Here is a 16205-nt window from a genome sequence, read left to right as displayed (position 1 = left end):
GAAGGGTGAGTGAGCCCAAAAGCTTGCAGAAAACGATAATTTTTTTTGTGATTTCTTAGTTGGTCTAATAAACAGTAGCATCTCTGAACCAAGAGTCCTGGAGTTTTGCATTTCTTTCCATGCAGTGTTAAAGCAATCAGGACTTGTACTAGAGATGGTCTCTTTTATCAGACCAAGATTTTTGCAAAAAAAAAAATCAATTTTTTTGCAAAAATCTTGTTGGTCTAATAAAAGAGATCTCTACTACGAGTCCTGATTGCTTTTTCCTCTGGACCAATACGGCTACAATCTGGATACCTGAGTGCAGCATTAAGGGCTTTCAAGGAAAGCTAAGGTACCCTTAACCCTTGGTGTTATCTGGCTCTCAGCGTGGGGTTTGATAAAGATGGACCTCCCCAGAAAACAACTTGACTTGGAAAGTATCTAAACTGCCAGGGTTCATCTGGATCTCCGTGTTTTTGGGTTACCTGATCCAGCTACATTTTACCCCGTCTGTATGTAATGGATGCATCATCTTATTCAACCTCTCCCCATCTGACCCAAGACTCGGGAAGGCAGAGCCCTGCATTCTTCCCTCCGTACCTTTCATAGTTTGAACTCCCCCGGCACCACTGATTCTGCAACCTTGTTTTTCTTTTAACACGGCTAATTTTCCCCTTTCCCATTTAACCGAACTTTCAGCAGGCTGGTGGTGCAGGATAGCAGGGCTGGACTGAATTCAAGACCGGCTCACAGACACGGCCTCAATTTGGGTTATGGCGAGGCTGCTAACATTAGAAGGACCACGCTGCTCACGGGGGAAAGGGCGAACTTTTTGCCGTAATGCTCACAGCTGGACCTCGAGACTCGCAGCTCCTTGGAGCGCCACCATCTCCATTCAAGCAGGTCGCGTCTGCTAGAGACGCGCCGAAACATCGTTGTTGTGCAGCAGGACGCGGACTTGAGCAACGTGAGTCATTCTGGAGCAGCTTGTGCCTCCTGCATGGCAACGTTACAGGTTTTGTTTAACAGACTCTTCCCCAGATGGTGCCAGTAACCTGGCGAGTTTATACGAAGGAGGATTTTGAATCAAACTTCTTTATTTTTATTTTTATAGAAGCCTACCTAAGGACCAAATTCACCTACGTGGAACTACCTTAGGGTTGGGGCTGTGCAAATAGTTCTTGTGAGAGGCAAGAGGGGGCGTTTTGAAAGATGCCGCCCCCCCAAATTAATTCAGGTTAAACTTCAGTTGAAATGGTTTGGTTTTCCCCGCCCCTCACCGAAAGGAGAACCTGAAAAATCCAGTTTCCTTCTGCAAAAAATCGTTTCTTCTACCCGATGCAAAACATTCCCTTTTCAGGCGCTTTGAAGCAAGATGCAGGAAATGCAGGGCAGAATTCACAGGAGGACGAGGAGGAAGTGGCGGTCCCCGTTATCTTGACACACATCGAACAACAAAGCAGAGCAGGAAACAGCCCGTGACAGTGCAGGACTGGACTCGATGAGCCAAGAGGAGGCTTTCAAGTCCCACATCCAACAGCCCTGGCTCTTGCGGGCCCAGGTTCACTTCCCTCATCTGCTTGTGAACGCTGAACCCAGCTGCCAAGGGAGTCCCTAACCACTAGGCCCTACGGTCCACGAAGAGCAGGGGATTCACAGTCTCTCCTGCCAGTGCTCTCCCATTTTGTACGAGCAAAATAGTCCCTACAGCACAGACTGGGACTCGGGTGTCCCATCTCCCAGATGAGCATCTGAATTGGCAGCCCACAAGCACCCTTTCACTGCGGGACTTGCAGACTCAATTAATGTGGATTTGAATCAAAGAGCTCCAGCAGGAGGGACCGGGGGAGTCCAAAGCTTCGCGGGCTAGGATGCTCACCCGAGACCCACATCCACGCTCTGACGGAGGGCAGAGATTTGAACCAGAGTGAGGGCCGTCTGGAGGAATGGCCCAACTACCAGGCTATTGGGGATCTTCAGGTAGGGCTTTCTGCTCTTGGAGCTGGGTGAAGCTCATTGACAGCTGCTCAAAATCTGCCTTCTCTCCAGCGCTCTGTTTTGGAAAGGAGGGGACAGAAAGCATTCGAGAAGGAATCATTTTCCTTCTCAAAGCACAAGTAAGGTCTCCTCTGGCATCGAACCGGTGGTTGTTATCCTGCAGCACCAATTCAGGTGACCCCAGCGGTCCTTCCTGCACAAGTGCAGGGGGGCTGGACCCGAGGAGCTGTGAGGTCCTTTCCAGCCCCTAACAACGATGAAACAGCCATTGACCAGACCAGACATTCATTGTAACCCCCCACGAACGTGCTGCGGGCACCACCAACAACTGCAGAGGTGGCCAAGATGTCACTTCTTGCTGGGAACCTGCCGAGACGGCAGAGCGCGCGGCACTGGGGAAGTGCAACCACGGGACAAGACAGACGAGTTGAAACGAGCCCTGAACTCTGCGATCCCGCATCAAAGTCATTCTCACAAAGCCTTATATGCAAACAACGCCTGGTTTTTTAACCTCCGGACAACCTTGCTAACAGTCTGCACTAGGCCAAGAAGGCCTGAGACCCTTTATCATGCTGGTGGGGGAATCTGATTTGAATTCCAGAATTTCCATGGTTTGCTCTCTATAGTCATCACTAGAAAGGTTTGAAAGCAGGACTTTAATAATGAGAAATGAGCTAGTTATTATGGGCATTTGCACACGTGCTTGCGCTGCAGTGCCGGGCGCTTTTCACTGCGGTGCACGCAGTTGGGCAAGCGGCAAACTGTGCATTGGCACGCAGAAAATGGTGGTGGCATGCTAAAACACCTTAAAGGTGTTTAAAAGTTCAAAAGCGCACCACTGCGATTCTCTGTGCACTGACATGCATTTCACCACTTATACAACTGCATGCGCCGCAGCGCAGTGCATGTCAGCTCGCGTGCGGTGCAGACTCGATTAACTGAGTTTGCTCCGACCCGTCAGATCTCTGATGTGTTGCAGGATGAAAAGGTACGGGTATAAATGCCCTGTAGCTCTAGGCTAAGACAGGTACAGGGGTGGGCAATTATTTTGGGAGAAGGGCTGCATACTGAGTTTTGGGAAGCCATTGAGGGCCGCACGACAGGCAGGCAGGGGCAGATAAATATTAATTTTCAAAATTTTTTAGGGTCCCCGCGGGCCAGATAGAGTGGGCTGGTGGGACCGCAGGCCACATTTTGCCCACCCCTGACTTAGGATCACAGGAAAGCAGGGCTGGATGGGACCTCATGAGGTCACCTAGTCCAACCCCGTCCTGAAGGTGGGATTGTCCCTAACTTGCAAGATGCAAGTTCGGTTTCCTGTTCTGTCTCAGACACTTTGACTTCTCTATTCTGTATACATTCTTATACCATATTTATCACCCTAATATCCAAATACCTTGGGCAAGTTACTCAGGCTCTCAGTGTCCCCATGCTCTATCTGTAAAATGGGGTAATACTAGCTCCTTATCTCACAAGGACGTTGTCAGGCAAAACATGTTCAAGATTGCGAGATGCTCCAGTACTATAGTAGGAGTGACGTAAAGACCTTGGACAGACTCCTGATTTGTAGCCCTGGCATCTGAACTAAAAGGAACAGGTCCCTTTAACTACAAAAAACTATTATCATTTCATGCAGATCATCCCTATGAGGGAAACGCACTCTTTTATTGTACCGGCAAGTGTTACACTGGCACTGCATACTGTGAACGGACGCAGGACCTACACGTGGCAAATGTATGCATTTAGTAATCACTATGTTAACCAAGTTGTGTGTTACAGCCACCAATGAAGTAAATGGTAAAGAGGAATACTGATCATCACAGGGCTTCAGAGATCAAAACTCTCCTGAGTGACAGTGAGATTCCTTTCCTTTAAAGCTGAACTGCAATGACAAGGAATGAGAAAGCAAACAGGAACTGATGACACTGTTCAGTGAACTGATCTGAAAGCAAAAGCAGTCACTAAAGGTACCGGATGCACTGGAGTATCTTCAGCGCGGCACACGGTAAGGCAGCTATTTGAGTCCTAAGTAAAAAACTCTCGATGCAGCCGGGTGAAGTAGCAACCGACTGGATAGTGAGCGACAGGCAGGATCTGAACCGGTGGTCTCCATACAGTTCTGGGATGCAGGCTCCCTTCTGCCTTCTGGTTACTGCTCTGAATTAGCAGTAAGAGATGCAGGATGCAGGCAGCCATACGTAGCGAGGTTGCTATGCCAGACGTTAATTGGCCAGCATTACATGCTCAGGCTGCATGGTTTCAAAGATACTTGCTTGCCCTCTGCCTACATCCTCAACATATCCCCTGGGCCTAGGTCTTTCCTGAAACCTGACTTCCATTACCCAGTTCTCTGCCTCCTCTCACTACTGGCCATTACATAATGATTGCTTGGGGAAGCATGGTTGAAAACTAGCTGGGAAAACCCTCCACTTGCAACTGCCTTGTTCTTGTTCCAGTTGCGGCCCCAAACACAGCAGTCTTTCCTGCCCAAGTGCAGGGGGGCCGGACCCGATGATCTGTAAGGTCCCGTAACATCTATGAAACTATGAAGAGCAACCTAGAAGGGACTCTCACGTGCGCTGCTGGTACTCTGAAGTGCCTGCTATAACTGAAAGAGCCACCTATCGTTTTGGCCCCTTCCCCCTTGTTACACCACAAACTAGGTCACGTCACACTTTGTACTTCCCATTGTGATTGTGTCTCGTGCTTGCACAAGGCTGTGAAATGCAATCGGACCCATCTGAAAGCTGCTGTTTGATTAGCTGCCACTGGGATGCCTAAGGAGGAAGCCTTTCCAGGGCAAAAGCTCTCCTAAGCTGTCAGGAGCTCTGATCTAGCAGCACAAATACTGCCCTTAAGGTTGCCCTCGTGTTAAACTCAATGGATTTTTTTTTTCTTCTAAATTCCCGGGAGAAATTTCCAAACCCAAGGAAGGCGTGAGGAAGGCACGTGAGCACTGGTGAGCTCGACGTGTGATTCTGAAAGCACGCCCCCGCCTTGAGAGAGCAACCTTGTTTTCAGCTGTGCTCTCAGAAACAGGCTGGATATAGATACAGCAGCTGGATGATCCAGTAAAAACCATCTTCATTTCCAGAGCTTTGCTGCTAGATTTCAGATCAGATGAAAGCGGTCCTCCCTCCTGTACAGAGTCACCTCTAGAGTCTGACATTTCTCTGGGTCAGAGTTTCACAAACCGTTACTACTTACTTACCTTGCCTAAGTATTTGTCCTCTCCCCCTTACCACAGCATCTCTAAGCCCTTCATCATCTTGAATGTACCTGTCCTCATTATAACATCTGTTACTATCTTCTGCTCTGCTCAGGCAGAGAGAGGCTCATGGACTTGGTTGGGCTCCCATAGGAAAGCATATCGAGAAAATGGGGTTGAATTAATGTTTCCTAAATCTTCAGTTAACTGCCACATCCTTTGACCTTTATAGCAATGCCAGGCAGATTCAGTATGGTAGGCACTGTATCTACATGCATCCATACAGTAAGAAGCAGGACTAGGCATCGAGACGTTGCAATCTCAATCGACAAGGCAGAAAAAGGAAGGATTGTTATTCCCATTTTACAGATGGTTCGTTGAGGCACACAGAGGGTGATGTGCGCTGTCCAAGTGACACATGATAGAGCTGGGACCTGAATCCTCTGCCACCCTGTCATCCTTCTCCCAGCCGTGCATTGAAATCCCCTGGAAGTGGGTGGAAACATGGAATATTCCCGTATTTCCAGCACATAAAAACCCACTATCTCCATTATCCATGCAGATACACAACAAACCCTGGGAGAAAGTCAGCATCGCCACATTTACCATGTACCAGTTACCTGAACTCCTGCAGTTATGTCCTAAATCAATCACAGGACAGCTCTTGCTAAATACCAACCAGTACACTGCTTCTGTTCGAGTGTAAAAACATACCTGCGTGCTCCCGTAGCTCACCAACCTGACTGGTGTATCAAAAAGGGGCATCACCACGTGAACACACTTGAGCACTGTAGTTTTTACCTTCCATCCCAAAATCTGGAAATGACTTGCGCTCAAGGTGTAGTCATGACCCTTGCTTTCCCACTCCACCCATCCTCCCCCGTGTTTGCTGTCCATGTGGTCTAATAGGAAATGTGGCACAAAACCGGGGAACTTACAGCTTTCAGGATCCCCACAGCATCCTGCGGGAGCCACGACGGGTAGACGACTTCCTCATTCAGAATGGCTTCAAAGAGGTCATCTTCGTTCTCCGCTTCGAACGGGGCATGGCCACAGAGCATCTCATACAGCAGCACCCCCATGGCCCACCAGTCCACGTCAGGACCATACAGCATCTCCTGCAAGATCTAAAAGGGGGAGAAAAGGGGAATAAAACATTACTCCTTGAACTGAACTGCTTCTTTTCCAAGTGGGGAAGAAGATAGTGAAATGTTAACATAAACCGAAGGCATCCTTGCCTGAGAGCTAACGGTGCTCTCTGATGGGTTGTGATCCAGCTGAAAATGCTCTGTTTTAAAGAAGCAATCAGAACTCGTGGCAGAGGTGATCTCTTTTATTAGACCAACTAGATGTTTGCAAAAAAAATTCATTAATGGCAAGCTTTCGGGCACAAACGCCCTTCTTCAGGCATAGGAGAAAAGATTGTACAAGCTCTCTTAGGTAGACATGAAAGTTCATATTATTACATAGGAAATATGACTACATCCCGCTTACCACCAAACAACTTCGAGCTCAACAGACTATTCCAACTTTTCTCTGAGCCAAATTTGTTCCAAACAGGAGATTTCATTACACCTTCAACTCTATGCAATATGAACTTTCATGTCTACCTAGGAGAACTTGTACAATCCTTTCTCCTATGCCCGAAGAAGGGTGTTTGTGCCCAAAAACTTGCAATTAAAGATATTGTTTGGTTTGCAAACATCTACTTGGTCTAATAAAAGATCTCACCTCTGCCACGAGTTTGCCTCTAGACCAATACGGCTACAAACTGGATACCTGTTCTACAGACGGCTCTGCAGAAAAACAGAAGGACCAAACTACCTGCCAAAATGCTGGGCACAGGAATAAAATCCGACAAACATCAGGCCTGCCTAACGGGCCTTTTAAAAACATGTGCTGAGCAAGAGACAATCGGGTGGAAGGGAATTTCAGTCAAATGGTTCTCAGTGAGAGGAGTGGTGGGATCCGCTCTGTGGTCTCCCCTTGTTTCCATCAGCACAGTTTCGAAGGACAAATTTCCGGCTAAGGGAAGGGGTGCATGCGTGTAGGGGGTGGAGGAGAGGAGGAAAGAGGGAGTGGGGGCAGAGTAACATTGACCACAAGGAACAAATCCGGGAGCAGCAGAGCCACGCTCAGTGCAGCTGGTGGGAGCTGCATGGGAAGGTGCTCCTTAAAGGTGTGTGCTCATTTAAAAATAAGATAGATGAACGATGGGGGTGAAGTGGAAAGAGGCCAGTAAGAGCAGCGGAGGGGGGAAGGTGGGATTTTGCAGCCTTAGGACAGTAGTCACTTTCTGTGCTCAGCATTTGGACAGGTAGTTTTGTCCTTCCATTTTTCAAGGTCTATTTCCCTCCCCAGGACGGACCAGACACCCTCAGTGCTACCCACGACAGCAAGCGGAGTTGCTTGATTTTCACTAACTGGAGGGGCACTAAGTGTGAGTACACCTCTGAGACCAAGCGTGCAGGCCCAATAAGCAGAGAGAGGTCACTGGACTGCTGCCACTTGGAGCTAAGTGGGTTTTCTTCTGGATGAAGAAGGGCAGTAGCATCACTAGGGGTGGGCGAGCAGGTGCCAGCCTCGGGCGCTGACTTAAAGGGGGCACAAGAATGGCAGCCCTAACCACTAGCCCTGTTGCAGCCACTGCCCTGGGTGCAAAAACTGCTTGGGGAAGATTCCCCTGCACATACCTCGGGAGCGATGTAGTCTGGCGTGCCGCAAAATGTCCCTGTGGTAATTCCATTGCAAATGCCCTCCTTGCACATTCCAAAATCTGCCAGCTTGCAGTGACCCTCATGATCCAAGAGCACGTTATCGAGCTTCAGGTCCCTGCAACAGCAAGCAATGTGACTGTTATTTTAACTGCAGTGCTGTACACACCCAAATGCAGATGCAATCCCGGCTCTCCAGAGCTGGAAATAAAATCTGCCTAAATGCACTGCTAGCCCTGATGGCCCATGGCTTTGACATCTGCTGGAAATGCAAACCTGTATGTGTATGCGTGAGTCTGACTTCCGTGGAAGGGAGGGATGGAAGGGAGCTGAGTTCATGTGGGCGGATGCTGGTCTGAGCTTCCCCACACAACTGTCCTTGTGCACCACCCATCTGGCTTGCACTGCGTGCCCAACTGGCACAACGCCGTGCTAATCGAGTAGTGAGACTCATCTGAATGATGGCTGCCCCTCGCATCTCATCATACAATGGTGCTTATGATGCAGCAAAATGTACTGCACACATGGTCTGGTTCAGCAGAGCAGAAATAAAGCACGGGTGTAAAGTTGGAAGTGCTTTTCCAAGTTGGGTGTCTCCTGTGGTGCCCCCTGTTTGGGTGTGTTACCGTTGTTTTAACTCAGATGGGAAAAGAAAGGAAGATACGAAAGGCCTCACTGATGAGACCAACAGTCCCTCTAGCTCAGTATCCTGTCTCTGACTGTGGCAGTGGTAGATGCTTTACCAGAAAAGCAACGTGTCTAGTGTAACCCATCCCGTGCCGTACCCTCCCTGGCATCAACCATCATAGGACTAGAGGTCTCAGAAGATACAGCTCTACCTGTTGCTTTTAAGAATAGTGAACCTGTCCTCCATGAATCTGTGTAATGCTGGGTGCGTCTACACGAGACGCTTACTGCGCATTAGCCTAAGAACACCGTGCAGCTGTGTGTCACGGCAAAAACCGTGCCAATAGCCTACGGCGCAGTGCTACTAGGCTAAGCGTCACTCAATAACTGTGCACCGGTAATTTTAGGTACTGCACATTGAGTTAGTCCTTTATTAAGGAAGTAGTAAACTAAATATGCACTATCTAAGGCGCATTAATGAACGTGTAGATGCATCCGCTGAAGCCTAAATGTTCTCACAGGCACTGATTTGAGGTTGGTGGTACTGAAATATTTATACCCACGTGCCATTTGGTTATTTATGCTCTCTTTGTGCTGTCCTAATTGTCAAAGTGATCTGAATCAGGCCCTGGCAGGGCGCCGGTGCAGGAAGTAGGTATTTTCCAATGCATCCAGAGATAAGGGTTGAATCCAAGAACAACAGAGTCCAAAGGACCAGGCAGCTGAAGGAAGTCTGTCAGCCGTCTCACCGCGTGATGGCCCCAGGGAATACTCTACAGTCGCAAGCAAAGTCAGGAGCACAGACACATAGCGCCGGAGCCATCTGTGTACCCAGACAACATCTTCCTAAAAATACATCCAGCTCTTGGCATCTGGGTCCTTCCACTAACAGATCAGAGCCGCGCGCAGCCACAAATGGGGGAAGACAGGGGGAACAGAGAGTGTCTAAAAGGATGTTACCATCCCCGGCAGGTGCAATAGAGGCTAAGCGCACATATCTAAATGGAAACAGGCTCTATTTCCTTTTCACAGTTTGGGAAAGATTAAAAAAAAAATCCCACAAGTGATTTAGGCTCTCAGACACATTTGGCTTGTACAGCAGCCTGTGAAATAAGCCAGGGCTGCTTCTTGTGTGGCACACGCTCAACATTTCAGCCTGGCCTTAGAGCAGATGCAACCCTTGTGAGCTCGAAAGCCACTCTGGGCATCTGCCTTCGGCACTAACGTGGCCTCTGTTACCCCAATATTCAGGGGCTGCACCATCGGGGTGTATTTTTCACAACAGTTGTGCGAGGGAGGGAGGTGCTGTTAGATCCGTGTCACCAGGAAGTGCCATGAACTCTAGTTAGGCACCAAAGCATCTTTGCGGACCTGGGGCCTTGCTGACTTATGCAGTATTCACATAGGAAGCCTGTATTAGAAGAGGGATTTGGACCTGGATTTGCAGCTAGTGCTCTAACCATTGGAAAGTCCTTCCTCTCTATTACAGTGACATGAAAGAGCTGGACTGTTATTTTTAGGAAGGTGTTTCCGTCAGCTGTCCTACCCTCCCAGGAAACACCTCTTTAACTATGCTGCGCTGCAGTGGAAGTTATCACCAGCTATCACAGATGACAGACTGGTGACCTTCATGCTATCAGGAGTCGGATCCTACCCCGAAGTGCTTCCCAAGAGACTGGAGTCCCTACTCTAACAGATGGCAAATGAAATACAGAGAGATTTAAATGCCTGGCCAAAAATCAGCAGAGCCAGGAATACAGCCTGATTTTCCATGTAGCCATCCAGGCCCTCATTCACAAGATCTCACATCCTTTTGCACCATTTTATTATGATATGGGCCAGTGACAAGCACCCCTAAAATGGGAGTCGCTGCCCCCCGACTACCTCATGTTCAGACTGAAGCAAAAACCACTGGGCCTGTGCACACGTCCAGGGACTGCTGTTCATGGGAGCTTGTGCTGCAGGATGTGCTCTGGACGGGATGCTCAAGAGAAGATCTTTTTAAAATGAAAAATACCTATAGGCCTTTATGGGCCAAGACTCATCCTGGAAGGGATTAGGTGGACACAGGGAGAGGTGTTATATGTGCCTGGTCATGACAGCCTGGACAGTGTACTCTGCAGAGTGGTTTACAGTCAGCTGCTGGGACTCTGCCTTGTGGTTACCGGCACATCTCTGAGCATAAAGGCAGGCCCTGTCCTTCAGGAATTTGCAGTAATGTGGTTAACACTGTGGTTTATTTTTGGCTCAGACTTTAAATCTAGAGAAATCTCTTTTTTTTTTTTGGTTCTAGGCAAGATGTAGTTACAACTACACATCCAGGTGGTGCACATCGGAGGTGTCCAACAATCCAACAAGTGGTTGCAGATTCACCATTTGGGGGGGGGGGGGGGGTATGGAGAGGAAATACTTGGAAATAGCTTGAAATATCCTGCCAGAAGAGCATGTATGAACAGAGAACACATCCATGTACCAGAACACATCCATGTATGACAACAGTCCACGCAGGCTGCAGTCCTTATGCATTTAGTTAAGTTTAGCTAAGTAGTGGGCTCTACTCCGAAACTGCCACACCAGAGGCCTGTCTAGCAGGCCAACCATCTCCTCATTCTCCACCGTGTCCCAGCACCTTCAGCTTCCTCCCCTACAAGACAATCTACAGAAGTCCCGGGCTCCCTGCTAACGCCGTGGTCATTATGGCATCAGTATGGCAGGAGCATAGCGCAGGTGCGAACAGACTGTGAGCTTGCTTGAATCCCCTCAAAAAAGATCTCTATTCAGGCAATTTCCACTAAATGTAAACCAGCTGCTGCCCACTGACGTTCTGGGAGCGAGGACAGTCTTAACCACACCAAGGCAAAACTCCAGCAAACCTGGCTTTCTAGGCTTCCCTTCAATCCTGCTGAGCCTGTCTGACTCCTAATGCAACAAGGAGGACATTTGATGCGACTGGCAAATCCAAAGCTTGTATTTCATCATTTCAGAATGGGGCATTAATCTAGTCTCATTTGGCCCCCAGACCCTCCAAGACCGCTGGCCAAACTACGCTATGTCAAACAAGCTCCACTTTGCTCTTCCCACGCAGTCTTGGTGGTTATTTCTCAGATGAGCTCGACTGTATTCATCTGTGTGCTCGCTTCTTTGCATTTATTGGCCTGGCTGGTCTTTATGCCACATGAGCCCATGAGGTCACATTAAGAAATACTGCCCGGTTTCGAAGATTTACGAGGAGCTCTTCCATTTCGGGGGTGAGAAATCCGGGAAGCCGATGAAACTGGAAAGCATCCAGCCCGAATCCACCTCATTTCCTGAAGACATGAGTTTTCCATTCAACATTTTCAGCAGTTCAGGGAAGCAATAAAGGCAGAGATGCTTTCTATGAGCTGAGATCCTTATGGGGTACCATTTTAACTGCTTTGCTGGCAACCCCCCACTGGACTAAGAACTTTCCTCGCATTAAGAAATGCAGCTGTTGTACCTATAGTTCACTGCAGCCTGTCAGCTTACTGGGACTGTTTTATTTCAGATGCAGAAGCAGCAGCCATGGGATTTTATTCGCTTTCTTGCCCCAAGTTATGTGCTTGTCTTGTGCATCTGCATCTTGGTGTCGGCGCTTCTCCAAAGAAAATTTGCAAATTGTCTAGGCCGCTCTGTGGCATGTTGCACACTCTGGCTTTTCTGGCATTATGGAGATATTCGCCAGTAAGTTCGATGGAGGCAAGAGCAAAATTTATAATGGGCGCACACCGCTCAGTCTGGTAAATAAAAGTACTCACCGGGTTCAGAAGGGCCAGGTTTTGCCACCCTCCTCCGCACCACATGTAACCTGAATAACTACTTCACAGGGCTACTCACATAGGAAGGCTGCTAGAAATAGCGAAATGATTCACTTTTGCATTTCTGATGGGAAAGGTATTGATTTTTCTGCTTCCGCTCACTAGGGGATTTAAGACCCATTCCCAGATCCATGGAAGTGATGGTACTTCCCCACCTCCCCTTTACCTAAAGCCCAATGGCTACGGCACTTGCCAGTGGTATGCGAGGACTGGTCTTAAGTCTCTCCTCTGGCTCATCTCAAATAAAGATTTGAATCTCTCAGAAGCCAGCTCTAACCACCAAGTCATGGGTTTCCCTTAGTTTCTCCTATTAAAGCTGCTCCACTTCGTATAAATATGAAAACCTTCACTGAGAGAGGGAGAAAGAGAACAACCCTACACATTGGTGGCTAGAGCATTTGTCTGGAGAGGACTGCTGGGCTCCAGCCCCTGCTCCGATGAAAATGAAGGTGTTTGCTGCAAAGCTGAATGGCTTCAGTGGAAGAAATGGAGAGAGACCAAGTGCGGAGTAGCCCGGTGGCTAGGATGCAACCGGAGCAGCAAAACACCCAGGTTCAAGCCCCAGGTTCCAATCAGGAACAGGAGCGACTTGAACACGGGTCTCCAAAATCTCCTGGCAGCCAGGGGAAACCGCTCTTTCTCCATTGTGAGAAGCACCAGATTCCCCTGGTGAATCTGGTCCTTTGCTTATAAATTGCCTTTGCTTTTACTACAAACAACCTAACAATTTCGGTTTGATCCAACCCTTTTCTGTCCATTTGCTAAAATACAAAAAAATAAATAAAAATCAATCAAGTTGGATCTCTTCAAATAAAAGATCTATGCCATCCCTTCCCTCCTCCCCCTACAATGTCTTCAGTTCAGCTGCCAATCTGAAGATCAATTATTCACACAGCTCTAATTTCCACGGACTTTGCATCAGGCCCAAAGTGAGCTCTGGTCCTCTGTTACTCCATACGTACTCGGTAAGATGCTAATGCCGACCCATTAGAAGAAATCCTGCAGGTCTCATTGTTGATCGAGAGGTTTTCTTGCTAGGAAAACATTTAATTTCTACCAGATTTCCTAATATCAAGGCACTGTTTCTTTTGCTGACTAGGCGTTTTTATAACTGGGAATTCCCCGTCTTAGGACATCAGGGAAGTGCTATGCAAATGTCCAGAGCACAAGAAATGCTGAAGCAAAGGAAGTGTTGTCTCAAGAATACTTTTGCATTTGCTAGAGCCAAAGCTGACCGTAAAACCCCAATCTGAGCAGCTGCTCTGTTTGTGAAGGTTGCCATATCAGTAGACGTGGAGAAATACCACAATCACAAACAGAAAGAAATGATCAGCTTTTGAAAAAAGGAAGCCACAAAGTGGAGATCACAAACAGATCAAACCGTGCTGAGCTTGAGAGGGCAAAACAAATAGCTTGAAAAATGTAGGGCCACTGTAGAGGAAGAGAGAACTACTACTGCCTTTCCAACGTGACAGGTTTGCTTCCGTCCTGCTCTTGTACTTCGAAGGGGAAAGCAGAAAAGCTAGAGCAATCCTCTTCTGACATGTGGCACAAGGAGCAAAGAAAGGGAGCCCGCTCTTCTGGAATGGAGACAAAAGGACTAATGAAGGCGATATCTTACGGGTGATATAATATTAGCCAAAGAAAACCAGTGGCCACATGGCCCTAGTAATCTCTCCTGACCAAGGTTCAGAGGGTAGGAATTGTCCTATAGGTCTGTACTTCCAGAGCTTCATCCCAAAACTACATCCAGATTTAGAACGACCATTCCCAGCTGCTCCTTTTATTTAAAACATGAAATAATGGATCACTCAATAGCCCTGGAAAATGGAGCAACAAAGGTAAGAGTTTAGTTTGGTAAAATATGAGCGCACCAACTACCACTTTTCTCCCTAAATATTCTACTGGGTGAGTATAATCCTCCAATGAGTTGCAAACTGACTGTTGGTAGCAAACTCTGTTCCAGATCACCAGTGTCGTGTATGCAAAGGTTTGACCACATAACTATGACCACATAACTTTGACCTCATAACTATGCATAGAAAAGTGTGCATCCTAGAATAGAGGCAAACCAGAAGCAACGAAAGAAAGGAAAAGCTTCCCCGTAGCAGCCCGGCTCCATGAAAATAAACAAATCACGAGTAAGAATTCAGTGTAATGCTAGCTACATTCAACGTGATGCAAAAGACTATATTCACAATGCTTTTTTTCACTGCCTTCCTAGAAAACCATGTTGAAAACACTTGCCGTACTTCAGGATAAAGGAATGATGGATGCTGCAGCGAAGGCTGCAAAATAGACCCCGCATGGCCTGGACACTGGCCAACTGAAAGGTCATGTAGTTGTAGTATACACTGATGGCAGAGGTCAAATTCAGACCTAGAATAAGCAGTTGAAATCCTGCTGAAGTCTTACACTGGGTCTCAGGTTGCAGGGACAGTGCCAGTGCCTCGGGAGCAGGGTGTGGTGCGCGTGTGCGTGTTACACAACCCACAGAATCTGAGTAAGTTTGCAGTGAATCCTTGCTCTGGTTCTTGAGCCCTAATCCCGACTGGCAATGCCTCCAGCACAGGAGCATTGATGGAAATCAAGCCAACCAGCCCCTCGAGCACCAGGTCAACCTTTTGCAAGCTGCTTGCCCAGGTCAAGTCAGTGCCATTGTTTTTTCCGCAGAGCTGGGACTAACAGGTAGCTGGTATGTGCTCAAAGCACTCAATGCTGCCGCCTTGTCCCTGCAGCTGCACCAGGCGTGAGTCTGAGCACCCGGCCCAGCTTGTAGCACTAGAGAAGCATTACAGAGATGCAGGGCCCGGGAGGCTGGTTCCCGTGGGGAAGAGGGGTGGCTGATTAGGCTGCCTCTGATTCTCTCCACGTTCATTTGAAATCTCTGCATCTCGAACTCTCTGCCCCTCAGACAGCCTAACAGCTCAGAAAAGCTCCTAACTCCGTTTCCAACATTACTGAGCTGAACGTGGTGTGATTCACCTCCCAATGGAGAGGTATGACATGCCAAAGCTGACTGAAAAGCTGGCATTTTGCAACCTCTGATTAAGTTCACAAGCCTATGCTGTCTCTCTCTCTCTATATATTATATAGCTAGTCCACAAAAATGCAAATCTACCTACCTGCTGACGGACTTCGGACTAATACAACTACCTGCCTCCCCCATCCTACAGCTTATCATCATCACAAAGCTTCCTCCCTGCTGCTATGCCTGACTTGACAGATGCAGAGCCAAAGGGCAACCTCTGGGTGCTGGACACCTTTTAGGATCAACAGTAGGGCTCAGCCCTTGTTATCGAAATGGTGGCTGTGTAATGGGGTGGTCTATAGGGGCTTGACCAGAGCAGGAAACACGCTTGTGGAAGTGAGCAAAAGGAGGCCGCAACTATCTCTGTGAAAGCACCGCCACTGCTAGAGATCCTGGCTTGGGGGAGCTCAGCCCCTTCTCTAATCTAGACACTTATATACAAGTACTTGTGAAAGGGTCTGCTCTTTTATGTGGTATACTTCTTAGGAAAGTGAGGAGAAAGGGAATAAATGCTTGCAAATTTCCCAGAATCCCAATTCAAATGTTCCCGCAGTTATTGAGGGAAGAAATGGGACTGAAAAAAAAAAAGGCTTTGTTTAAAATCCATAGTCTGCCTGCTGTGCACACACCCTCCGGATGACCAAATAAATGATGCATCGGACCTGCAGCCAGCCCGGAGACAGGCTTTCATCCCATTGCACAGGAGCGCTGGGATTTGCTGGGCAAGGCATCGTTCACCTTCCAGCTGCTAGCAGCGCTGCTGTTTTCTGCCTGCCATAACAAAAAACAATCTTCCCCCTTTGAATATT

General features: G+C 48.1%; 1 protein-coding gene across 1 annotated transcript in view; it reads right to left on the bottom strand.

Moving 5' to 3' along the window:
- PRKCH (protein kinase C eta) overlaps positions 1 to 16205 on the bottom strand; it is a 175134-nt gene that overhangs the window by 19482 nt on the left and 139447 nt on the right. Inside the window, exons 11-12 of the mRNA XM_006261626.4 lie at positions 7882 to 8020; positions 6127 to 6315 (exon numbers count right to left, since the gene is read on the bottom strand). Coding sequence (XP_006261688.4) covers positions 6127 to 6315; positions 7882 to 8020 — 328 coding nt within the window. The remainder of the gene's footprint in view (positions 1 to 6126; positions 6316 to 7881; positions 8021 to 16205) is intronic.

Source organism: Alligator mississippiensis, chromosome 2 (assembly GCF_030867095.1).
Source record: "Alligator mississippiensis isolate rAllMis1 chromosome 2, rAllMis1, whole genome shotgun sequence".
Lineage (NCBI taxonomy): Eukaryota > Metazoa > Chordata > Crocodylia > Alligatoridae > Alligator > Alligator mississippiensis.
Note: the sequence above shows the minus strand (reverse complement) of the source record. Positions and strands in the feature narration are given on the sequence as shown.